The following is a 27,520-nucleotide window of genomic DNA, read 5'->3' as shown; positions in this document are numbered from 1 at the left end:
CGGTCTTGCAGGGCCTTTTAGCCGCCCCTTCTACTTGATGACCACCTCCCTTTCCTTCTGCTTTGGGATTCTACCCTACAGTCATGACTGCAACAGTGAAACACGATGAACATAGTACAGTTGTGTACACTTACCATAAATGTAGATGTTCGAGTGTCTTCACTGTTGCAGTCTGGGTTTCCCTCCCTCCTGTTCCCTCTTATTTTTACTTTTGTGTGGTTCATTTTTTCACCATTCTTCTGAGATGTATTTGCAAAGGTTATGGGACCTTATTCATTTTGGGACTCCTGACATCTGGGGCAAGAAAAACTGGAGAACATGCCGTCGGCTGTCAGCTTTGTACTCCTGGCGCTCTGACGTCAGGGAGCATGGCTGAACAGCCGACGCCGGACCCAGACTTTGGGATTCTGGCCGACCGAGGACTGCCTGCCGGCAGGGGAGAACCCTACAATCATGACTGCAACAGTGAAGACACTCTAACATCTACATTTATGGTAAGTGTACACAACTGTACTATGCCGGGGATGAAAGTTAATCTTAAAGAACATGTTCCTAATATCGAGGTGGGAGGGCATCCATCCAGCCAAGAGTGGGAGGGGTAAAAAGCTTTGGAAGTTAGACTGCTCACTGTGTCTTCTATGGCAGAAGTCCTAAGAGTTATCACTACAGCAGCAGTCAACGTACGTAAACATCTATAGTTTTGGTGAATTGTTACACAGTAATACTTTTCCAAAACAAGACATTTTTTTTATTTATTTTTTTTTTTACAGAAGTCAGGCAAAGCAGAATTAGTGTATATAATGCAGGCAATTTGAAAAGAGGCAATCCTGTATTGAGAGAGTGGGTGCGCAAAGTGTCCACACAACAGGGACATAGGCCAGGTGGCCGATTACCTCCTACAATTCATAATGGTACCATCCAGCACTGACGACTATTTTGTTTCCCCTACATTTCCTTGAAAGTCATCCAAATACCTTGTGTGGGAATGTTTTCCTTTCCAGAGCACTGGTCTCACCTGACCTCAGTCAGGTATGTGAGGGGATGTGATAATGGCATCTAACTGTGCTATGATTTGCTCTCTTTTCTATCTTTCTCCTTCCTGGAATTGGTTCATAAATTCTGTACAGATTCTCAAATAGAAGGTAGTGCAAGGCAGTGGAAAAGTTCTAACCCTAGAAAGTGGAGGAAGAAAAACTTCTAATGGCTGTTTGTAGTACCCATAAAGGAGAATCAGTGGAGACCTAATCCTAACTTGTCCAACCTGTTTAAGTATGTGGCAGTGAATAAATTCAGAATGCCAGTACGATAGTCTCTCCTGCCATTGCTTATGAAGGCTATATTTATAGTTGTCCTGGACATGAACAGAATAGGCTGCATGACTAAACATCGTAAATGTTTGACACTGTAATGTCTGAATATTTCAGTGCCATGTAGCAACAAAGAGCCGTTATTGAAACTGTGTACAATACTAAAACTTTTTTGCTGGGGACTTTGGACACCCCTCACCTCTGCAGCGGTATATTTACATCCACTTTGTCAACTGGCAGATGGTCAGACTCATTTTGTAGATTGGGCCTTCACTTCTTCAGACATTAAAGCATCTCTGAACACTAGTGTCTGTCTCAGGTAACCAAACACACTGTAACAACTGCTACTGGCTCTGTTATGAGAAGGTTTGCTTGGTTACAGTCTCAAAACTTGCCAAAGATGTTAAGGCTGAGATTTTGAATTGTCCCCTTAATAAAGTCTCTGATTGCCACTAAACTCAAGGGGTAAAAGTCACACAGACAAACCATTCAGTAAAAACTGCAAGAAGGACCCATCGAAACAAAAGTTTTCACCGTGCAATACCTTATACCTCCTGTAGTGGAAGCCCTTGTTGTATGTATACGCTGATGACTCTTAAGAACATACCACTATTTCAGCTACATGGCATGTGAATTCCCATGACATTTTACTTTATGGGTACATTCAAGCCAATAAAGTTGATCACCACTAACTGTAGACATGTCATGTTCAGCTTTTTTCTGTCTGTGGATTGTTTAGCTGTATTTTAGAAACGCAGCTTAAAATCGACTGATGTTCATAAATATTATTAGGGTATCTGCAAAAGATTTGAGGAAAGAGGGAAGTTCATTCAGAGGTTACCCAGATTTTTCAAACCTCCTTTTGATGCTTAGTAAGAACTTTTCTTCTTATTCAGGACAGTTTTTTAGAAAGCAAAACAGTCTCAGTAAGATGTAGGTAAATAGATTTTTTAAAAGTGAATGTCCGGGAAGCTCAGAGGAAAAAAGGGGAGGGGAGGCCTCTCAGAACCATGGACAGTCCAAAAAGACAGAATGATTATCTGCCTCATAAAAAAAATTCACTTCTCCCACCCTGACAAGTTTAAATCTTTTAGGCTAAGTCTGCATTTACTCTGGACATCAGATGGGGTCAGACAAATGAGTTTTGAGAACCATTCAGCAAGGTTACAGTTGTCTTGTGAGTCCTTTCCTCCTTTGTAAGAAATTCTTTTTCATCCTGAAAATCAGACTTCCCTATTTCCTGCAGTCCTGCAGCAAATGTGATCTCCATGGGTTATAGAACCAGTGCCCCCAGATCAAACAGGGAAATTATTTTTTTTGCTGTTAAAGAAGGCAGGAACTTTGAGACGTTTCCTAGACCTTTCTTTTCGCAACCTTCACATCAAAAGTTCAAAATACTATCCTTCAGTTTTTGTTACCCCTCATACCGCTTCTCTCTCTCCTTTTTTTTTTTCCTGTTATGTTTCTTGCATACAAATTTGCAAAGATTTTAGGTTTTCTTCTTACAATTTTCTTTACCTAGCTTAAAGTTTGAATTCTTTCTTACTCTTTGGGCTGTCTGCTGTTCTAGTGGTATTTACAAAGTGTTTGGCACCCGTAATTGTTCACTTCAGATTGTGAAGTATGTACATTTTTCTATATTTGAAATCTGTCTTGTATTGGAAGACTCTTGAAATATGTCAGAAATCCCTGGCCCAGGTAAAAGAACTCCAGATCAGTTTGGGGTTCCAGTTGAATTAACAGAAATCATCTCTCATTCCTCCTTACATGATGCCTTCTTCACACATTTCTCAAATGGGCCTTCCTTCCTCTGATCAAAGTTGACTTTTACATAGAACAATTCCTAATCTTTTCCAGCCAGTCTCTGTCTTCAGCCAGGGAATGTCTCAGGATTCTAGGTTATATGGTTTCTATGATTCTTATGATTCCTCTGACCAGACTTCAAGGAAAATCCAGTGCTTCCAGTATCAGCACCCTCCTATCTTTTCCGATTCCTGTGCTGAGATTTGTTGGGTGTTACAGTGGTGGGTGAATCCAATACCTTTCAACCCTGGTCTTCCCTTCTCCCCTCCAGCTCCTACTCAGGCTAACCACAGATACCCTAGACTTTGCTTGGGGAGCGGTTTTAAATTGATGAAAATTCAGGGTGTGTCGGACAAACAGGACAGACCAAGATGCATAAATGTAAGATGATGGCAGCAGTAAATGCTTTCATGTTTTGAAATCAGTGTCTAGGACCTGTACTGATAATCACAGACAAGCATCACTGTGATGTGGTAAATCAACATACAGAAGAGTACCAGATTGTACCCTCTTCACAGACTAGCCATTGTAGCCTGGGATTTAGGAACTCTGTACAGTCTGACCCTTCAGGCTTTTTTCATTCCAAGAGCAGAACATTATTGCAGAAAAGCTAAACAGGACCTTGACAGACCCTCATTAATGGAAACTGCAGCCCAGGGGTCTTCCAGGAATTGATTTCTCTGTGTGGGAACTAATTGATTTCTCTGTGTGGGAACTCCTCATGTACCTCATACAACAGACGTTTCCCTGTGGTACATTTGACTGGGGACACATGGCTGAAGTGATAGCTGCAGAGAAATATGGCTGTTTGCAAATTCCTTGTGGGCAAAGAGAAGCACAGACTGCCATGCTCGCAGCTTTAATAACCAAATGCATGGAGGCAGAAGAAGTAATGAGTGTTGTGTTCAGTGTGCAGTACATACTTAATGTATCTACAACATGTAGAAGTGTGCTACAACATTAAGGAAATCCTGCAGGCTACTGTAGTCACATTTATGCTCCAGTATGTGTTTTAGGTAATGTTCCCTAGACACTGTGAATGGGGTAGTGGGTCACACACACTGATTATAAAGGTACTGCCCATTGTGCATTGCACTGCCACTGACATGCCCTCTGGCCAGCTTGCTGCTGATACCTGCTATATTGCCTGCTGTCTCCTGTTCCCTTGGGGACCATGGACATTGTTTTCGCCCTGTGCATTTGGTTTTTGAAGGTGTGGGCATGGCAACATATACTTCTCTTTTCCCACAGGGAATTTGCAAACAGCCATATTTCTCTGCAGCAGACTGTCACTTCAGCCATCTGTCCCCAGTCAAATGTACCACAGGGAAATGTCTCGCTGCCTAGGTGCCTGAACCCCTATTCCTCATTTATAACAGGTATTTTTCCAGTTTTGGTACCATTTCATGACAGGAAACTTAGAAAATAGTGGTGTGGCAAATGCCAAGCAACTTCTATAAGGTCTTTATTCCATCTGACCTCGCAGGAAGAAAGGGTGTACTATATGGCATGCTATGCTAATCACTTAATCGAGAGCATTAACATTAAAGCTGTATGTCCATATTTGATATAGCTATTAATTATCAAGTAATTGAATCAAAATATCTTGGAGGCTTCCCTTTCAGGGATTGATGTCAGAATATAGGCAAAGAAAAAGGAATACGGGAGTCCTAAGTGAAAGACTTGCACTAGTTGAGTTTTTAGTTAAATCTGGAACTGAAGCTATTGTTAAGGGATTCTTAGTAGGGCATATAAAATATTGCCTGATAACTATATGAGTCAGTCACTGAAGGTTAGAAAACATTGGGAAGAGAGATTAGATAATCAGTTCACAAAGAAACAGTAGTAGGACATGTGTATGGCTCCCAAATATGCAACATAGTCTAGAAGGTTTAGGAGTTTTGCCTGGAAGTGTTTGCCTAGGTACTTTTATATCCTGAGCAGACTAAGAATTTTTCCTCAGGTAGATGGCAAATGTTGGAGGAGTAATGGGAAAGAAAGAGGTACCTGGGAGAATATCTTATTTGGAGTGTAATGATTTGCAAGACTAAACATTCCGTACAGAGTACTCTTGTCAGGAATACTGGGAGATCAAATGAGGATAACTAAGGAAGTGATTATTTTTTGAGCTGAGATATAGTATCTGAATTGCCTAGACATAGAAGGTAGAAGACCTTGTTAAGTTGTATTCTTGAGGCTGCCAAAAAGCAGTTTTTAGAAAATGAAATCTAAGTCTAAACCATCCAAATGAAGTAGTGAATAATGTAACAGTGAATACAGCAGGAAGTGAGATGTTTAGAAAGTGGTAGGATTAAATTACATACAAAAATGGAAGTTATGAAAACAATACATGCAGAAAAAGGTTTTGGAGGAGGAATAAGGTTTAAGAGAAGACAGGAACTGAGCAGTTTATGTTGGTTTGATTATATTTTATAGAACAATGTGTGATGTATAATCTATGTAAATGTGAACTTGTTAATGTAGTTTGAGTACTTTTATAAAAATGGAAGGCAGGATTGAGGGTATCAGTTGATGATTTTGTGTTGGAAAGGAAAGAGGTGTGACACGGATGTCCCTGTTAGTGTTTTTGTTTATTATAGTAATGGAGGGGTTGGCATGCAGAGTTATGGGCAACTTGGAACTTTGATATGGTGGATTTGGTTTAATGCTGACTTTCCCTCATGTTCATTCTGACCTTGTTTCAAATCAGGAGAAATTTTGGAACGTATTACTAGCTTTAAACAAGTAACAACTCCCATGATAGATATAATCACATCCTCTACAGGACCTTTCTCTGCTCATGAATTTCTAAGTGATTTCTCCAGTCTTCCTCCAGCTCATCCTCAAAACTAACCTCAAGCCCCCTATGCACCCCTTCCTACTTCAGAAGAATAAAAAGTCAAAAGTAGTAACTTTTCACTTTGAAATAATGCCCTCTGTTTCATGTACCAGGATGAAGTGTTTATCAAACAGTGCAGTAATTTCATCTCACTCCTACACCTCTATGCCTGCCTCAACAACTCCTTCATGCTCTCAGTGGAAAATTGTGATTTTAAAATGTATCCCGAAACTCACAAACCTTCCAGTATCAAAAACCCATCTCCATCATTCCAGCCCTGGCAGAATTTTCAAGAAACTCATCAGTAACCAAATAACCAATTTTTTTCATACACACAAAATCCTCTCTTCCTTCCAACCTGGCTTTTTGACCAGGAGAAGCAGATTGACACTTCTTTATACCTTCACGGATGACATTCACATTAATTCATACAAAGGCCATCTTGTAAGGGCTGTTTTCATCTAAGACCATCTTTCAGGGGCTTTTTTCATTAACTTAAACTGAAGTCTGAAGTCTTTGCAGCTGTCAACAGTCTCCTTCCTGAATGCTTAATCACCTGACATTGGTTCTACTGCAGCCCACTATTTTAACTCATTCCTCACTAATAGGCATTTTAAGGTCCAACTGCGGACCACATCTTTCATCTCCACTCCTGTACCCACTGAAGTTCCTCAAAGTTCCATCTTTTTCATACATTCTCTTGTCCATATACTTTCCTCACATTCATGTCATTCTTATATAGATGATATTCTGATGTAAATAAAGCCGGTCACATTTTGCTATAAAAATATCAGCTGTAAGCCAGTCTCACTGCCCTGTCAAACTGGCTTCTCACCCATAGTTTAATATTTAGTAAAAAAAAAAAAAAAAGGCCACACTTTGTGGCACCCCAGAAATGACTCTGCAGAGCCATAGCTAACTGGGCTGTCTTAACTCCCTCACATGAGCCAGTCAGAGCAATGTAAATCTATAATATTTGGGAATATGGCTAGCTCCAAGTCTTGACTAACAGAACGTATTCAACTTGACAAGTCAGAAGTAAACAGACTCCTGTTGTGGTCAGATAATCTCCCTTTTCTTCTCCCTAAAAGATAGTGTTACTATAGACAAAGGAGTTGAGCTTCTCCGGCTTGAATATGGGCTTCATCTGATCCACCTTCTACCTAAACCTAACTACCAATCCCTCCAAACACCTGTAAGGACATCTGCCGATTCTTTACCCTGTCTCAGAAGTGAAAGAGCACCATTGCTTTACTCTTCAAAAGACCATCTGGCTTCCACATTACCTCAGAGCCACTGTTTGTCTCCAGCTTAGTTTGTAAGCTTTAGTATCCTTGACTCCTTTCCCTTTCTAGCAGAAAGATTCCATGATAATTCTGCATGATAACAGTCCTCCTTAGCATATACCAGCACCCTTGCAACAACCACATATTAACTGCACTCCAGTGTGCATGTCTTTTCCATACTTGCACCAAAAATATGGTCTTCCCTTTTGACCCATTCAAAAGAAGGCTTCACCTTCCCAAAGTTACACTGGCTAAAAGTGAATAATTGCCCCGTTGAGGTCCACCTGGTCCTTGTTTGACATGGATCTGGATAAAATGATATGGAGGTTTATCTGTGCTAAGGGTTGGGAGGATGGCCTAATGCCTTACAAACGCAAGGTGCAGGGTTTGAGTCTCGCAAGGGATAATTGGCTAGGCTTAAAATGGCTCACAAGGGCAGTTAGCATAGTACTAATCTATGAACCTATGCTCAGCTCCAGATGGGGGTCTTTCCAACCACCCCCCCCTCAGGAGGGGGGGAGCTCGCTTCCTTTTTTCCAACCTATATCTCCTTCTTCGATCTGACCTTCGGGTTTGGAGTATTCGGATCTGAGGTTGGCTTTGGTCAGGGGGTCGGCGCCGACAGTACCTGCTTCCTCATCGCCGACAGCTGCCTGGAACATATCTAATCTGACCAGCTTGGATCCGAGCCGCTCTCAGAGCCAGAGCTTGGGTGTCAGATCCAAGGGAGTGGGAACCCTTTTCTTTCAGCTCTGACTTTATCGGGCCAAGTTCCCTCCCTCGGAGCTCCGTCCACCTCGGACTTGGCTCCGATTCTCTAGTCGTATCTGGGGAGACCGGCCTCCTTATTGGTTTCTCAGGAGGTTCGCTCTCCTTTGGTATTCGACTTGGTAAAAAGGGTTCTCTCTGCTGGATCGAGACCCCTGACTGCCCCCTCAGACTCCACCCAGACCCCCTCGGCACTTTCTACAGTCCCCATCATTTTACCAGAGGGACAGTCCGTGCTCGAAGAGCCCCATACAGTTCCCCCTGAGGAACAAGTGGCTTGCGAGCTCCATCGGAGAGCCCCACCGGAGAGGTACTTCCAAGCATACGTGCAAGAGGATGCACTTGGACCCCCCCCCCCCCCCCCCGAGTCCCTCAACAAGGACATGGACTTGGATGATGGAGAGGGTTCCCCTTGGTCACCTCCCGAAGATGTCTCCTTTGGAGACATCATGGAAATCCTATGCCAGTGGGGAAGTTGGTCTGCCCCCAAACCTTCTTCTGATGAGTCAGTGTTCCTGGAGGCTTTCGGCATGGGCCCATCTACTTCCTGGGTGTCCCCTCCCGCGGATCCTTTGGTGGATCTGGTCACTTCCCGGGCATGGAAGGAGCCGAACATCATGAAACCTATCCAAAAAGACCGGATAAGATCTTAAGCCCCCCCCCCCCCAATAGACAGAACAGCATGGAGCAAGGGCTCCCCCATAGACACCATGATGGTAGCAGCAGCCACTAAGAAGGAACTTTTGCTCAGGAGAGTTCCTCGGTCCATCCTCCTGACCAAGCATTGCGGATGATGGACCGCTTAGGGAAGCGGGTTTAAGCTTCAGCTACCTTTTCGATTAGAGCGCTGAACTACCTGGACCATATCATCAAACTCCAACATGACCTGGTAAAGGAGCTGGAGGAGTCTCACCCCAAGTCCATGCCACAGGAGGACAAGGCTTCATTTTCTGCGAGGTTGCCCGCTTTAAAAGCAGTATCTAACACATCCATGCGACTCCTTTCACATGCTATGGAAGGAGTGGCTAGGGCGGCAGAGTCCGGCTTGTCCATGAGGCGCAACGCCTGGCTCAGGTTATGTCAATTTTCCGAACCCTTCAAGGCGTCCTTTGCCAATGCCCCTTATGATGGCTCTACACTCTCTAAGACCATCAAAGAGACAATAGTGCAGAGTGAGAAGGACAGGAAAACACTGCCTGCCATCGAGATCCGCTTGTCTAACCCTCAAAGGTCCTTTTCCCGGAACCAGAGAGGGCAAAAGAAGATGTGATTCCGGAAGTCACAGTATTCCCGGGACACTCGGGGCTCTTCTTCCCCCAGAGGCAGAGGGGGGCAGAATGGACACCGGACCAGAGGCAGAGGGGGTCCAAGGAACTTTGGGTCTCGCTAACCTTTCTTGGACAGACCCGGGCAGCAACCCTGAGGGGTTGCCCAACTGCTCTACTCTGGAGGCAGTCTGGGGATGATTGTCCTTGCACTTAGTGGCATGGGAGTCCATAACGGACCGCTGGGTGCTTCAATTCATATCCAGAGCATACTCTGTCCCCTTTGTGGGTTCCCCCAAATCTCCCAGACACCTCTTGGAAGTACCACCCACGCAAAGGGAGGCAGCAGCAGAGGAAATTTCCAAGCTGCTAGAAAAACGAGCCATTGAAACCTCCCACCCCCCCAGATCAGTCCAGATCGGGCTTCTACTCCAGGTTCTTTTTGATGCCAAAGAAAGTGGGGGACTTGAGGCCCATTCTGAACCTCTCTACCCTGAACCTGTCAGTTGCCAAAGAGAAGTTCCGGATGGTCACATTACAGTCCATCATGCCGTACCTGCAAGAGAGCGACCTGAAGTGCTCGTTAGAACTCCCAAGATGCTTAATATCACGCAAAAATTCACAGAAGCTCCAGGAGGTTCCTCCACTTCCGGCTAGGAGTCAATCATTACCAATTTTGAGCCCTACCCTTTGGTCTCACCACAGCCCCCAGGGTGTTTACCAAAGAGAATGGCGGTGGTAGCAGCTCACCTGAGGCTTCAGGGGATTCAGGTCTATCCGTACCTGGACAATTGTCTCCTCACTGCTCCCACCAGGCGTCTACTCTCCCAAACCAGGGATTATTTCCTGACTCTTGCCCTGCATTTGGGGATCACAATCAACGCATCCAAATCTCTCTTAGATCCTGTACAGGTGATAATTACATTGGTGCCAGGATAGATACTCTTCAGTGCAAAATCTTCCTGACCTCGGAGAGCGTTCAGAACGTTGAGGATGCATGTCTCCCTGATCTACCACTCGCCTCCCAATGGTGGAATTGGTGTTGAGGGCCTTAGGCTCGATGGCGGCGACCATAACTCTCTCCCGTGTGCTCAATTACACATGAGAATTCTACAGTGGACTCTAGCTGTTCAGTGGTCCCTGCTGGAACTGCCATTGACATATCCATTTCAACTCAGTTGAGTCTATCGGTCGTCCCTCATATGGTGGATGTGTTCTCTGGACATTTTTGAGGAACGACCTTCTGTTCCAGCCCAAGCCACAGTGACCACGGATGCCTCCCAACTTTGGTGGGGGGGCATTGTTCGGATAGGACAGTCCGAGGCCTGTGGCCCCCCATAGAGACCAGCTTGCACATAAATGTCCTAGAGATGAGGGTGGTCCTTCTAGCTTTGGAGGCCCTTCATGGCTTTCTTCCTCTGTGGATGATTGCTATTCAGTCAGACAACATGTCAGTGGTCTGGTATATCAACAAACAGGGAGGGGCCAGATCTTACCCCCTTTGTCGCGAGGCCATGAGAGTGTGGGAATGGGCGATCTCCACCGGTCGCTTTCTCATCGCAATGCACATTCTGGGATGGTCCAACATCCTAGCGGTCAGGCTAAGTTGGACCATTCTGATGCCTTATGAGTGGTCTTTGAATCTGTCAGTAGCGGAACAGATCTTCAGCGAGTGGGGTCAACCTTGCTGCGATCTCTTAGCATCTCCTTCAAACGCGAAGTGCAATACGTTTTTCACTCTGAACCCCCTGCCGGGGGAGTTCTCCAGAGATGCTCTAGTTCATGCTTGGTCTCCCGGTCTTCTATATGCTTACCCACCAGTACCCCTCATTCCGAGGTTTCTACAAAAAGCTCATCGACTGGGGAGCAAAGTGATCCTCATTGCTCCATTCTGGCCTCGCCAGGTATGGTTTCCCTTCCTTTGGTCTCACCTTCTGGCTCCGCCTTGGATCCTAGATCCCATTCAGGATTTAATTTCACACCCTTCGGGAATGCCTCATCTGAATCTGGACAGCTTGAAGCTCACAGCTTGGCTGCTCCAGTTCCCGTGATTGCTAGTACTCCTGGACTATCCTCCTTTGTTAGTTTTATTTTGGTGGCTGCTCATAAGTCTTCGACCAGAAAGGTTTATCACAGCAAGTGGAAATGTTTTTTCTTTCGGGCCTCTCAAAGGAGTTTAGACCTTTCACGGCTCCTATTTCCACCATTCTTGATTTTCTAGCTGATATTTTTCAACATGGAGCTAGTTCTTCTACTGTCAAAGTTCAGTTGGCTGCCATCTCTCATTTTCTTGTGGGCGAAAATTCTGCCTCTAGCCTCTTCCAGACTGTGTAAAGCCTTTATCAAAGGCACTTTTTTGTTACGCCCCCTGGTCAAAGATTCTGTTCCCCCCCGTGGGACCTTACTATGGTTCTTCAAGCTTTGGTCACTCCACCTTTCGAGCCTGCCGCAACTACAGATCTGAAATTTTTATCTTGGAAAACAGCTTTTCTGGTGGCTATTAACTCTGCAAAAAGGGTTTCAGAATTACAGGCCTTGTCCATCAAAGTTCCTTACATGCTTTTTCACAAAGATAGGGTTTCCCTTTGGGAACAATCCATCCTTTCTTCCTAAGGTGGCATCACTAGTCAGTATCAATCAGACCATCAATTTGCCTGTTTTTTCCCTAATTTTACTAACAAGATGGAATACAAACTCCACATGTTGGATGTTCATAGACAGTTATGATTCTATTTACACAGGACAAAAAATTTCCATAAATCTGATCAATTGTTTGTATCCTTCTATAAACCATTTTTGGGGGAACCTATCCCCAAGGTCATTATAGCTAGATGGATTTCTTCATGCATCCTGCAGGTCTATAAGGACCGAGGCATGTCTCCTCCAGGTCAGGTGAAAGCTCATTCCACTAGGTCCATGGCTACGTCTGCGGCCTTTTGGTCTAGAGTGTCTTTGGATGATATTTGTTCTGCAGCTACTTTATTTCTCATTACAAATTGGATTTGACATGCAGAAGTAGAGCATCCTTTGGTTCAGCAATGCTCCAGAATATCCTTCCATGAAGGCCTCCCAGGAGTTTAGAAGCTGGGGACTCTGTCCCACAGGTTGAAGACCAAATGAAGTAAACTACTTCAGATAAAGAAGTTATGCACTCACTGTACAGTTCCATCTGAGTAGTTGTACTTCATTTGTCTTCAGCCATCCCTCCCTCCTTCATCCCGGACCTTGACATATGATCAGCCTATGGGCTGCAGTATAGGTCACAAGAAAAAATTTTTCAGGTTGGGTTATCATTGTAAGGTTTAGCAAACTCTATCTGGGGATGGATGGCAGTGGAGGTGTATTATGGGTAAGGAGAGGAGTTTGGAGCTTGGAGCTGATGCTAGTAAAAGTTGCCGGCTCGCATCCAATACGGATCCGTAACCCACGGTTTGAAGACAAATGAAGTACAACTACTCAGATGGAAAATTATGGTGAGTACATAACATTTTTTTGTTGTATTTGTTCCACTCTTAAAATATTTGAAAGTCATTTTTAGCGTATCTTAATCGAAAGTCCAGCTGCTTAACGGTAAACCAGCTGGATTTTTTTAATTGGGATATACTTGATTTACAACTGGTGTGCTGATTAGGATGTTGATCGGCATGCTTGTTTTCAATTTATTTTATTTATTTAACATTTGTTGACCGGGAAAGTCCGACTAGGTTCCGCAGATCCTGTTTTGCCCGGGGAGAAATGCTCCAGAAGCATGTCTTTAGAATGTGGGAGGAAACCGGAGTACCTGGAGGAAACCCACTTGAATGCAGGGAGAACATGCAAACTCCACACAGAAGGCACCCCAGCCGAGAATCGAACCGGAGAACCTCTTGCTGTGAGGCGACAATATTAACCGCTGCACCACTGCGCCGCCCTAAACAAACAGCAAAGAGCTGTTATTGTATAATCTGTATTAACCAGCTATTAATGTTTTTCTTGCTGAGTATGCTGTGCATTAACCATATAACTATATTGTTTTTTCCTTGTGTCCAAGGGCTGAGCCTGACAGTTGTCCACTAAGTTCAGAGCACTACCCGAGTCAATAAATTAAAACAAAATAAACAGACATGGCAAAACATTTCCATGTTGTAGTAGACATTTGTACCACATTTTGACACAAAACGTTGTGGTAAAACATTTTTACAGATTTTGGGAGAGAATCAGGTTTGTAATTCCATTAGGGAAGTTATGGTGGTTTCTCCTACAATGACACAGGTGGAAAAATGGTGACTGCATTTTTTTATGTGAAGGGACCAAGTTCCTACAGCTTAAGATGTATCTAGCTTTGGATGAAGTGTGATGGGGCAGATAGAAAGGAGTAGGTACAGATGACACAAGGGTGCTGAATAAGTGGAGTGAGAGAAAATGTCACTTCATGCTTAAGTGATGGTGTTAGGTTGGTACTTGTGCTGTACTGAGTTTATTTGGAGTGACCTTCTTTTCCCTGTAGAACCAGGTTTGAGTAATAGGAAGAAAGTATGTGATAGGTCTTTTTGGTGGGGAGGTAAAAGATTTGTTGAGACTAGAGAAGAAAGGCAGCTATAGGATGCAGGATGGGAGCGTGTGTTGGCATCACCCTGATTTAGTAGTGGGGTAGACGAAAGGAGGTTATGGTCAAATGTAATATGAAATTATAGTATATTGTACACAGAGTACGTGGTGGGGGCAGAGAGGTAATCCTTTTTTTATGGTTAAAATTGGTTAAGTGGAGGGAGTTGTTGGAAGGAGAGTTGAGGAGCTGAATGGAGGTGGTTGAGTTAATCTCCTAATGATGTGGTCATCCTACAAAAGGGCCTCACTGAGACAGATGCCTGGTGTCAAAGCCATGGCCTCAAGCTCAATGCCAAAAAGTGCATTGTCATCCCTTTTGGTAAAAACTCTGTACCCATGAACTACCACGTAGGCAGTAGTCTACTTAACACCGAAAGTGTGATAAGAAACCTTGGAACACATGTGGACAGTAGTCTCTCCTTTGATAATCACATCGCCACAGTGGTCAGGAAATCCTTCTACATGGCACACCTAATCACAAAAGGTTTCTCATCCAGGAAAAATGAGGTAATTGTTCCCTCTACTCATGACGCATTAGACCCATTGTAGAGTACAAAACCCCTTTTGGTATGTATCTCACAAGACATCTACAACAACTGGAAAGGCCACAACAGTACCTCACAAAGAGGATTACCGGCCTCAAACAGATGTCCTATCCAGACCGTCTCAAAAAAAAACTCTTAGCTTTACTCTGTCGCATATCGCCTACTCAGAGGCGATCTCTGCCTAACATACAAAGCTATGTTAAACCCAGAGCTGTTGGACATGCTCCATGTAAAGAAATCCTAATCCCTCCGAGCTACACATTCTAGGGACCTAAACCTTGTCACCACAATAAACAAAACATACTGGAGGGATAGATTCCTATCTCAGAGACTTCCCATACTCTGGAACAAACTACCTAGCTATATCAAACAAAGCTCCTCATTAGCACTCTTCAAGAAAAATCTTGATGATTGGATGGGAGATAGAAAATTCACTTCGGGGATCACTTCTGTGGCTCTGCTTGACAGGGGCACAGGAAAATAATTTTCTTGGGTGGCAAAAGCCAGGGTACCGTTTGGCTAGGCTTATATAGGCCCTAGGGCCAATAGCCTAGTACCTACCTATGAAGGAGAGAATTAGGGGATTAGCTTTTGCAGGCATGGGGGTGGGGGTTCCTGTTGTATTTTTGAGACCCTATAATGCAAATCCTAAAACTCTCAGGAATCAACTGTAGTCAGAGTCAAATATAAGCCAAGTCTGAAATCATTGTATCTTAGAGATTTCTGTATTTTCTGCGTTACATTATTTTTGGAGTTAGAGTATGTAAGTTGGTGGTGGTGCTGGGGAGGATTGCCCCCTGCCAAATTTGCTTCTGATGTGAAACAGCTAGTTTCACACTTCACTGTTTTACCTGCAGGAACATATTTAATTTCTTTCAGTTTTGGGGATCCCAGTGTCTTGTCTCAAACTTCCAATATGCCAGCAAGTAGAAGGCAGAAATAGGGGATATTGTGATCAAAAGGGAGGGAATTGGCCTTCGTTAAAGTAATCTAGGCTACGAGGGACAAGAAGTGGATTTCCATATTAGTAGCTGAAGGTTGTTTCGAACACACCTATTATGTGCACCTTTTTTTTTTCAAATGTGATGTGAGACTGCAGTATATTTCTCTGAAGTACTTGATAAGTTGTGAAGGTAAACATATATTCTAAATATGGAAATCAGTAAAAAGATACAATATAAAACAGTATGCAGTGTGTCTGTGTCCAAATGAGGCAAGAATTAACCTTATTTTCTGTTTTGATAATTGGTCAGTGCAGATAATGTGGTCTAATTAAGTTTTTAATTCTCTTCCTGTACTTTCTTTCCTCATTTAAAACAGTATCACGAAAAGCAATTTTTCATTTCTTATAATTTTCTTTTGTGGTTTGTTTTGTTTTCAATAAATGCATGTTTACCTTTGTCTTAAGTCATAATTCAGTAAAATCATTGGGAGAATAGAAGTTGTCACTTGGAACTTGGTCCATACTTTTACAAAACATTACCGTTTAGTCATTTCCTCCTGAGCTAGAGGACTGTTTGTTACTCCCATCCAGTAAAACCTTATTTCCTTGGGGTCGAAAAGTTACTTGCCACACAATAGGTAGCTTTGGGAGTCCTCCCTAAGAATCAGTACTGCAACATTGACTACAAAGAACATAGTACAGTTATGTCACACTTACCATAACTGATATTCACACAGATCAGTGTCGCACTACAAACTCCCATCTGCCGACCCCTCTATCTGCTGACCCTTTCACCTGACCCCCACCCTTGCTGGAAGCAAGGGGAAGAGAAGATTCTTGCAGATAGCTCTTTGCATCACCTTCATCCCCTTTCCTCCTTGTTAATGTCTTGTCTCTTACACACACCTTCAGATAACTAGGGAGGTTGTGCTGTCTTTGGGCATCAGTGTGCATGTTCACTGCGTAGAAAGGCCTGAATATGGTGCCAGTGGGCACCCTTCTTGTACCCCAATGTTCAGATGTCAGAACTTGGAAATTCTTTGTCTAGGGATGAAGCAAACATTCTGGAAATATGTCTGGTTGTGGGCTTCTGCATAGCATGAAGACCCAAGAATCAGTACTGCAACATTGATAAACCTGAACATCTACAATTATGGTAAGCGTAACATAGCTGATACTGTCTTAGCATCTTGATTGCCTTGTGGCCTGACAGCAGAAGTATGTCCAAGAACAGTGACCCCTTCCTCAGGAGATTGAATGTTTCAGTACGTTGCAAAGAAACTTTTTTATCACTCTGGTACTGTTAGCTCATAAACCAAATGACATAGTGTAGTTAGTTTAGTGCTGGAGTTTTAAATCAAAGGTAGAAATCCGATGATTACCTGTAAGGGCCATGGGAGACGGTCATGTCTCAGAAGTATCACTGCGGAATCCTTTTCTTTTTGCACAGTTCTGGTTATTGGTGCCACTTTAACTTCCTTGGTGAAATAAAGGTACTCTTCCTGTCCAACTGCAGGGCAACAAAGTTACTTGCTAGAGAATTTTTGCAGCAGGTTAGGTTTGGTCAAAGAAAGAAAGAAGCCAGGAGACCATTCATTCCTGATCAGTCCTTTATTTAGTGCAGTTAGGCAGATGAGCATCTTAAAATAGCAAGTAAAGGTCAAAGTCTTTAGAAAAACAAGTGGAAAGTAATTTAAGAGTCAGCGAGTTAGTTTTAGTTCTTAACAGTCTTGGTGTCTGTATATCAGTCACTTAGAGAGGAACATTAATAAAAAAAAAATTGCTCCAGATATAAATGAAACCACTCAAGTTATTCTTGAAATGTAGACAATGTAGCGTAATTTATTCCAACAAGTCAGACACTGTTTTGCAGTGTTAGGAATCTTCACAAGGCTAGAGCAGGTTTAGCACTTGTTGAAGATTTAGGGGAAGGTTGAGACTTCAAGCGGAGTAGCTGCAGAAAAGACCCACCTGGAAAGCAAAAGTAAGCCTGAACTGGAAAGTCTTTTGCACCCCTGTCTTTGGTTGTTTAAACTTGTGGTGGTGTGAGTAGCATGCTTACTTTGTTAGAATTAGTGTTTAATAGTTGCATTAATATTTGTTTTGAATTTCGTGGCATTCTGTCTGTGTTCCTTTTTACAGGCCCTAATGCAATTTCTGTCAGCCTGTCACCAATGGGGAGGTATGTGATGGTGGGACTGGCCTCAAGAAGAATTCTTCTCCATCCTTCCACCGAGCATATGGTGGCTCAGGTATTTCGACTACACCTGCCTCATGGTGGAGAGACATCTATGAGGGTAAGTATCTTCTTGTGATGTTTTGTATTGTTTCATGCGTCTTTACTTGTCTAGAATGGTTGGAGTTTCATTTAAAGTTGGTCATAAAGAGAACATGGTTTCATGTTTGTGTGTTACAAAGGAACATGTGCTTTAAGTGTGTATTTTTTTATTTTTTTCTGAAACATAAATCTTTGTTAGACCTCTGTTCAAAGGTGTATAAAGGACACTTCAATAACCAACATTCCATATCAGAAAGTTTTTTGAACATCTGTTTAATTTATGTCATTTATGTAACGTTAACAAGTAAATTTTGACATTTTTTCTATTATTCCACCAGTATGAAGTTACTCTTAATGACCCCAGGCACTTCCTGACATTAAAGGTATAGGAGCACCATAATGATTTATGTATGTGTGGCCAATCCTTTATGTGTATGCATATGCAGTTCTGCACAGGAATGACTGCAGAGTAGCAGCAGTGGGCAAAACTGGACATCAGCATGCTCAGAAATGGCAAGAACAGCTTGCTGTTTATCTTTTGTTCATGCTGTACTTTACATCATATGTGATGGGTGAGCAAGAAACTGTAGCATGTTGGCAAATACCCACCCTTTTTCAGGATGGCACAAACCTGCAGAGCTGTAGCTTGCCACAGTGATACCGCTGCAGCCATTAGTCTGTGTAGCAGGTGACTAGCTAGTTCTCTGAGACACCAGCTCACTGAAAGGGTGTGATGGATAACGCTGGATCATTAAACAGTTACCAAGTATTTTTTAAGCATTTGGGAATACTGCAGTCAAACTTAGACTTTTGTTCCATTTTTTCTCCTTATGTTGACCATAAAAGGTGTTGAACCTCTGACTGTGCAGTCTTATTCCAAGAAGTTATTTACCTCTGCTCCTTGGACTTGCTGCTGTTATTCTGAAGAGACTTTTTAAAAAGCCTTCCTTTACCTTGCTTAAAACCAGTTCAGATGCATCCAGTGCTTTAGATAACAAACAAGTCTTTAGCTGTACCACTCTTTCTGTAAAAGGACACTTTGTTTGGTTCATAGCTAAGTATTAGGCTAGCTGCCTTTGTCTTTTTAAGCCTAGCAAATTTCTGTTTTTGTGCTTGAAATAACCTATCCCATTTGGTTCTAGATTGGCTTTACCCATTGCACGGCTGATAATTGTATATTACTCCTAATGGGAGTAAGTGGGATCCATGCCATGGATAATTTGAAGAGACCCATGGATGGAATAAAGCATTTAGGAGCTGCCTGTAGTCATTAGTAGTAAGGTGGGCAGTCCTGGGGTAAATTTTCTGTTTCTCGTCCATAGATCTTCGTCGTTCCTGAATATGGACAGGGATGAACATTATATTACATGGATGGGGGGATCTGTTCTACAGCAGTGGTATCCTCTGTGAGGTATACCTGACCCTCTTGATCATTCTGTTGATGTTGCAGAAGAGGTTTAGATCCCTATACAGAGTATGTCTAATGCCATTTGACATACTGATTTCTTCATATCCTCTTCTGAAGCTTTCATCCTGTATCAGTCATGCCCTTGTGCTGTAGAATCCACCACTTAAACTTCCTCATTAATTTCAAGAAAAGGAAGGTTTAACTTCCACTTTTTAGGGCCTGATGTGACCACATCTTGAATACTGTGTACATTTCTGGTTGCTTTACTTGAAGAAGCACACCAAGCCTGGAGGGAAGTCAAAACTGAAGGTTAAAGGCAATGTGCAAGTTTAAAGGCAATGTGCAAGTTTAAAGGGTTAGCCCAGAAGAGCAGTATGATTTGCTTGTCAGGCAAACTGGAATGGGTAACATGTGTTTGTGTGTTGGGGAAGGTGCAAGACTGTATGACTAAAAGAAGGGAGTATGTTTAAACTGTTTAATAATTAGGCACTACAGAACAATATGATAAGGATACATAGGGTGCGCTCCTGCTCCTCCTTAGTGCAACCGTCTTCATCATAGTATAAGTGTCTGAAGGCAATTTGCTGACCTTCAGTCAATTTTAGAACTGTGTATTAATGGTTGTGGATTTCCTTAGTCATTTTAGGCAAACATTCCAGGTCTTGGCCAGATAATTCAGGAAAAAACGTGGTAGTCCTGTGTAGAAAGGTGATAGTCATTTTACATCAAGTGTTAATCTTTTCTAGCCACTGTAGTGTTCATTTTGTTTTGGGCTTTGTTGCAGTATTTTATTTATTGAAGGAGTCACTGATGTTGGCTGTATGCCTAGATGTTACCCTGGTTCCTTTTCTTGCCAGGACACAATATGGGTTCAGTAGATAGCTAGTGAGGAATGTGATGTGTAAAAGATACGTGGCATGCATAAGAGGGTGAAGTGTGCCTTTCTTCATATAACCAAATTAAATATTGTGGTACATTTCTCAGAATATGTCATGACCCAGAGCTACTACAAAATGTACTTTTAAATTTGCACTTTAATGTACTTTGACTCTTCATCTACATCCATGGTTGCCTTTTTGCATGGTGTGACTGATTAATGCTCGTCTAGTTTCAGGAGGAACTGTGGAAGGTTATTGTGGGTGTTTTGTTTGAGATGAAGTCATCTTTTTTTGCCCTTTTTCATAAGAGATCACTGAAGATCTCCAAAGGGAGGGTAAATCATACTGTTTGGTGGAGGGTTTGTGTGTGCACGTGTGTGTGTGTTTATAACAGGCATTAAAGGCCTTTCTCGTGTGTGTGTGTGTGTGTGTGTGTGTGTGTGTGTGTGTGTGTGTGTGTGTGTGTGTGTGTGTGCATGTGTGTGTGTGTGTATATGGATTCACTTCATAACACTGAAAGCTCAAAACACTGAAGCTTCAAAATCTTGAAAACTCAAAACACTGAAAACACATATGATACACATACTGAGTTAAACAACATAAATCATAGCACTTTCCACCAAGTGTAATCTTGGAGTTGATATATTTAAGTAGCAGGGGGGCTTGCACCCCTGCTTTACACTTGGTGGAAAGTGCTATGATTTATGTTTAAACTCCGTATGTGTATCATATGTGTTTTCAGTGTTTTGAGTTTTCAGTGTTTTGAAGTTTGTGTTTTGGTCTTCTATGTTATGAGGTTTTCTCATTTTCAGTGTTTTGAGTGTTATGAAGTGAATCCATATACATATATATATATATATATATATATTTGTGTGTGTGTATATGGTTCCCCTTCACAAGATCGGATGGATGGAAGCTCGAAATTCATAATCTTGAGACCAGAATCTCGAACTTCCATTCACTCAAACTTGTGAATGGGAGCCTTAGGCTTAAAAAAATAAAAAGTTAACTTACCTTATTGCAGGGGGCCAGGTCCCCCTGTACCTTAGCAGTTTAAATGTGAATGTTCCGTGACCACACTATAGCGGAGGAATGGAAAATCTTCTGTTTTGCGCTTGCGCGTATAGCGCAGAATGGGAGATTTCCCTTTACTTCACTATAGTGCGATGTCGGATTAGGTATATTTAAGTAGGGGATATGGGGGGCACAGGGCCCCCCCTGCGAAAACATTTGAAAGAAACAGGCCTAGGTCCAAGCCACATTCCTCCTTAAAAGTCCTAGCAAAGCATTTTAAGAGAACTTTGGCACAGTAAGCTCAGCAGCAGTCTTGACTACTTTCCAAGAGACATCTGAGTAGGACATTGGTTTTCTGAACTCTGAGTAATTTTTACTCTGGATAGATGGGCTGTTCCCAATGTATTGTGTACATCATTCGTTCAACCATCGCATCATTTGTGAACTTTGTGTTCACAGTTCAGTTCCTGATACCACTGATTAAATATATGATAGAGGGATGTCCTTCCTTATCACTGTTGCAGTATTCTTTACTATTAGGATATCCTGGCGAGGATAGCCTAACATTCGACCAATATACCAAAGCCTTTGCATCTTCCTGGCATTGTATGTCCAGTGTGCATACTGTGTGTAATGTATAAGGTGCATATGTGACATGGATGCCTAATCCTCAGAACAGCTTTGACACCAGTCTGAACACTACCTCAGAATTTAGTCTGTATGCCATCCACTGAGCTGATTTCATCTACAGAGCCTCCTAAAGACAAATGTCATTAGGGTTCCTTAAATTTTTTCATGCCATCCAGGAAGGGAAAATGAACATGGGAGGCAGATTCCCTATAAAGTTAGATACGAGAAGTGCCTTTCTTGTTTGGGTGCTATTCACGACCATACTCAGTCTGATATCTGTCAGACATTTTGTCCCCAAGTCAGCAGCCATTTGGTTTTCTAGATAAATATAAAGGGAAGACAATGTCTGAAGCTTTTGGCTCTGGGTACCCTAACCAAATCCTCCCACCCAGAAGTTAATCTGCCTCTTAAGAAAAAAGCACATACTGAATCTGGTGCTGTCCAGCCTCCACTGAACATCTCCCTCACATTGAAAGCAGAACCAGAGGACCAGCCAGTGCTGATGTCAGTTCCCTCTGCAGCAACCACTTTGCAGGCTGACATGGAGCTCCCTACTTGCACGTCCACTGATGCTGTACATATGTCTGGTACAGATGTAGTGGGGGATCCAGTGCTGATTAGATCTGAAAGGCCTAGAGGGAGTCCCCAAATTTTAGTTAGGGAAAAGTTGGCAGGTACACTCATTGAACCCAGGCAGGGGTCTGACCCTGCTAGATTTGTCAAGGCTGATACTCCTTTAAAAAAGAAACAGAAAACCAAACATGTGACTACTGTGGCTAGGAATCCTTACAAAGAGTGGCAGGACTTTATTCAAGGCCTGGTTAATGCCCTCATGGCTCTGAAACCCTGACAGGGATAGTCTGTCCCTGCTGCTGCTCCCTGGTCTACCACCCCATTTAAGAGACCTATGGTTTCTGATTCTTCTGATGAGGAGATGGACTGTGGTGAAGACTGCTTAATATGTTCCTCACAAATACACTATTTTGGTGAGGAAGATTCTTTGTCCCCTGACTGTCCTTTTGAGGAATTATCCTTTGGGGACACAGCAGTCCATATCATGGAACACTTTAAGTGAAATTGCTCCCAAGTCTCAGAGCTTCAGAAGAGATATTATGAGCTCTTGCAAATGGACCCACCAAGATGTTCTGCTGTCCCTCCTGTCTCAGCTTTTGGACACCTTTACAGTAGCTTCTCACGCTCCCAGGCTCAGCATCTGGCTCCTAAGAAGATGGACTGACTTTTATAAAGTGCCTGAAAGATCATAAATGCCTCTGTAAAAGTCCTTCATCTGATCTTGCTGCTGTTTCCATGTCCACAGATAAGCCATCCAAACTGCTTTCCTTTTCCAAGCTTCTGCCTTCTGACAAGGACTGCTATGCTATGGAGATACATGGGGAAAATGTATTGAATTTTGCTAGTTTGGCTTTTAAGGCCATTAATTATCAGACCCACATGACTAGATTTGTCCTGATTCTGATCCTGATTCTTTTCTCCCAGCTTGGGGGGAGGTTTGACTAATATGCCCGATTCAGGCAGTACAAATTCTGCTCTTTCTTTTGAGTTATAACTGCCAGGCAGTTAACCATTCCATTAGATGCAGCTATGATGCAGCTGATGCCTCTTGTAGGGCAGTTGCATCTGGTTCTGTTATGGGGAGATATTCCTGGTTGTGCTTTCAGGCTTTACTTTGAGGGGCATTAAGACCAAATGTTTAAATTCTCCCTTAGATTACCAAAATCTTTTTGACAATGCTGTTGCAAAATTGTTTAAAACCCTGTGGTATAAGGGCAAGGTTATGTAGGGCAGGATCTCAAACAAACCAATTTCTCCTGTACCCGAGTTCTAGAGGAGCTAACTATGTTCTTCGTGTTTCACTGTTACAGTCGTGACTTGTGGGATATCCTGCTGTGAAAGCCCTTGTCCGGCCCAACTTCAAGAGATAATTCTTGTCTCCTCCTAAGGCTGGATGACACTAACCGATATCAGTACAGTTTGGTATATAAGGAGCCAGCCTACATCATGAAATCAGTCTTTTCTTACCATCGCATCCCGAAGCAGTGTTTCACTGCTTCAGTCGGTCTGCCCCAGAGAGAAGTCAAAGTACCCCATTGGGGAAATGCCTTTCTTTTGCTTTAAACTCGTGTCACACATAATTGTGTCCGCTATGACAAGCAAATTCCACACAGAGACTTCCACTTGCTTTGTGTCACCTGTTTACACCCAGATCATGACGTCTGTAGTTTCTGCTTTTGTGCCCACTTTAACCCTAGGACAATCAGATGTAGGGCCGAGATTTTAGATAGATTCCTTAGTCTTGAATCTTCCCATCAGTGTCCAGTGGCATCCACCAGTTCAAAGGTTGAACAGCCTTAGGCGTAGGAGGGAAGAAGATAAGAGACTCAAGCTTAGGCCCTCTGACAACCATTCTCCATCAGTTTCAACTTGTAGGCTTGTGATTGTTGAAGACGAGGTGCTTTTGCAGCACCCTTCTGTGTCTGAGGTGGTGGCACAGGCCTCTGTCGAGACCCATTCAGAGCCTGACATGCCGTTGGGTTCCCTCTGCTTTAGCACAGGCCCTTTCTCTCAGTTTGTCGGTCGGGTCCGAGGCTGCTCTGCAGGTCTCGGCTTCCAAATAGTGCTCCCTTCCCAGTGATATTCCTTTGCGGCTTTGGCCTACACCGGTTCACCTTTCCTGTAGAGAGAGAGAGAGACGTCAAGATGTCCGATGTCTGTAGGCCCAAAACCAAAGCAACTCCTAAGAAAAGTACTGCTGCAGTGCCTTCGTGTAGGCCTACTGGCTCCCTTTCTCAGGGATACCAGCATGACTTAGACTAGCAACAGACCTGATCTGCACAGGTAGGTCTAGACAAGCACCTGGGAATGCCTCTCCAGGTAAAAGGAAAAGGGATCCTACTTCTGAAACTTTCCCAGATCCTTTTGAATCTGAGGATTCAGACCTAGAGGGGTCTAGTTCTGAAGGACTCTCCCTCACTTCTTTTGATAATTCAGATTCAGAAGAGAAACCTGGCTTCTGCCTTCCCCCCCAGGGAATATCACCTTTGGAGAGAGACTCCATGCTGTGAGGGAAAATTTGCAGCAGGATGCACAGGAATACCCTCAGTCAAAAAAAAGAGTCTATTAGGGAGTTCCTGGATCTGCCAGTGCACAAACCTCTTGTACTTCCACCCATTTTAGAGGTGTTTGAGGATGGCTGTCAGACTTTCTCCTTGAATCTTGACTCTATTCCCCACAGTCCCTCATAAACCAGACAGATTTTATTGGGTACAGAACTCCCATAAATGCTTTCAGAAATTCGTCTGCTGATCCAGAGGTGGCCACCCGAGGACTCAAAGGGGCTGCAGCCAGTTCCTCTAGAAACTCTTTACCTATGGATACAGAGAGCATAGCCCTTGATAGATTTGGGAAAAGTTTATATGTCAGCCACCCTTACTATGAGGGCTCTTTTCTTTCGATTTCACATGGTTAAATATCAGCAAACCATTTTGGATCAGCGTAAACAAAAGGTCTCTTCACTGGAAGATAAAAACTTTTCTAAACAGCTTTTGGACCTTCTACTCCAGTTCTCAGATAGCTAACACTCCTTACACGTTCTAGCTGGGCAGCTGCCACTCACTCAGTTATTAGAAGGCATGCATGACTTAGGGAGCAATCTCTTCCTGACCATGTTAAATGTAACCACCTTGATGCTCCCCTTGACAAGGAATTCCTATTTGGACCTAAAGCTGAGGCTTTTCTTAAGAAGATGGAGTATAAAGCTTAGTCTGTGCAGACTGTGAAAGATTTCCTGCAAGTTCAGCCTCCTAGGTTTAGTAGAAACTTCCCTCCCAATCTAGAGGCAGACCGAGGAAAACCCATTGGGAACAGGCTTGTGCCCAAAATCAGGGCCTTCCATTCAGATTCACACCCCATGGCCAAACTGTTACCACAGATACCTCAGAGACCGCCTTGGCGGCTCACTTTCAACACCTCCAATTCCAAGCTAAGTGGGAGGTTCAGTTCAAGGGCAGGCACATAAACTGGAAGGAGCTTATGGCAGTGCAAAAAGGCCTGATAGCTTTTAAGGAAAAATGGGAACCAGGGGTTCTGTTAGTCAAAACAGACAACACAGTTATGTGGTACATAAACAGGCAAGATGGCACTCACTCTTAACCTCTATGCCACCTAGTGATGCAAGTTTGCGAAACTGCTCACTCTCTGGGTTTCCACCTTCCAGCACATTACCTTCCAGTGGCCCATAATACTCCAGCAGATCACCTCAGCAGACACTTGATAGACCCCACAAATGGCATCTGCATTGGGAAATATTTCTCAGCATGGCCCAGAGATGGGGAGTCCCACAGATATACTTTTTTTGCCACCAAGGAAAATGGTCAACTGGAAAGATTGTGTTCCAGGATCAAACAGAAATCAGCTGGAGAACAGACGCTTTCTCCTTCCCTTGGTCCTCATCTCTTCATTTATGCATTCCCTCCCTTACTCGCACTACCTTGAGTGTTTCTAAGGATAAGAGAAGGCCAAAGGGCAATACTAATGGTCCCCAGATTGGCCCAGGCAGCACTGGTATTTATTTAATTTATGTATTTGCATTGGTTTACTGGGTAGGTCCACTGGGCTAAACAGAGCCCATTTTCAGTGGAGGACCAGGGAGAAAAGCTCCACAAGAAACACAAGATAGCATATGTAGAACATCACAGGCACAATTTAGAATATCTTCGTAACAGAGGTAGGAAAAATTTTAAGCATAGTACAGTTAAAACATCACAACATAAATTAATACAGACTTAAACTAATTATATAATATAGTACAACTATAGTTGACATGGCAGTATTGGAAAAAATAAAATGCTGATATACACACACTTAAGACTCATTCTAAATTACAATCTAATACAAGTAATGTTGACATAGAAGTTTGAGTGAATGTAAAATAAGCACACAGACTAAGATTTAGAGAAGGAAAGATATTAGTAGGCTGTATTAGTAATATTGTAGATGTAGTAGTATAAAATAGGAAATGAATAGAAAAATATGAGAGGGTAAATGAGAAGTTGTAAGTGATTACATAGAGTTAGCATAGATGGTAGTTGAAAAGACTATCCTCTGCTTCTCAAACTAACCAAACAGATTCCATGGCTGTTGCTTCAATCGACCGTCTCATTCAGGACAAGGGAAGGATTGTGCACCCAAGCCTGCAGACACTTAGCCTTTCAGCTTGGATAATTCCACAGCATCCAGGAACAAGCGATACCCTAAGCAAACAGGTTTTCCAGTTGGTGCCAGCACGACAGTCCTGATTTAACCTAGATTGCTACCATTCTAGATTACCTAGCTAGTCTGGTTGATAAAGGCCTTTCCTGCTCCTCTATTAAAATTCATGCATCTGCCATTTTGGCCCATATTCCTGCTCTTCCTCCTGTCTTTTCCCTTCCCCTGTTAAGGCATTTTCTTTGAAGAGTCATTCACATCAGACCATTCTAGTGGCAACCTACCCCTCCATGGGACCTTCCTTTGTTCTGGAGAAGTTGATATTGCCTCCTTTCGAACTTGCAGCCTCTGCCCAACGGAAGTTTCGGACCCACACGAGTGGATGCTGGACATTGAAATATTCAAGATGATAACAGCAGTCTGGGGATGTCCTCACATAGACCTCTTTGCATCCCATCTCGATCATCAACTACAGATTTTTTGCACCAGGACTTTCCACGAACAAGCTTGGAAAGTGGATGCACTATCATTCATATGGAGAAACCCCTCGGGATATGCCTTTCCCTCCTGTTCCTCTTCTTCCACGGGTATTATTAAAGATCAAACAAGACAAGCCCAAGATGATAATCTTGCTGGCCCCAAATTGGCCTCAACAGTTTTGGTACCCAACTCTGAAAAACCTTTGTCTGGAGCCCCCTTGGATTTTACCACAAACTCCGAACCTTCTGTCCCAACACCAGGGT

General features: G+C 43.1%; 1 protein-coding gene across 1 annotated transcript in view; it reads left to right on the top strand.

The window, feature by feature from the left end:
* Nucleotides 1-27,520, top strand: part of AMBRA1 (autophagy and beclin 1 regulator 1) — a gene marked incomplete in the record, with an annotated part of 1,868,076 nt that overhangs the window by 1,333,818 nt on the left and 506,738 nt on the right. Inside the window, 1 exon segment of the mRNA XM_044082605.1 lies at nt 17,486-17,640. Coding sequence (XP_043938540.1) covers nt 17,486-17,640 — 155 coding nt within the window.

Source organism: Protopterus annectens, chromosome 9.part0, assembly GCF_019279795.1.
Source record: "Protopterus annectens isolate FY-2018-M chromosome 9.part0, PAN1.0, whole genome shotgun sequence".
NCBI classification, from domain to species: domain Eukaryota; kingdom Metazoa; phylum Chordata; order Ceratodontiformes; family Protopteridae; genus Protopterus; species Protopterus annectens.
The sequence above is the reverse complement of the archived record's forward strand: the minus strand, read 5'-3'. Positions and strand labels throughout refer to the sequence as shown.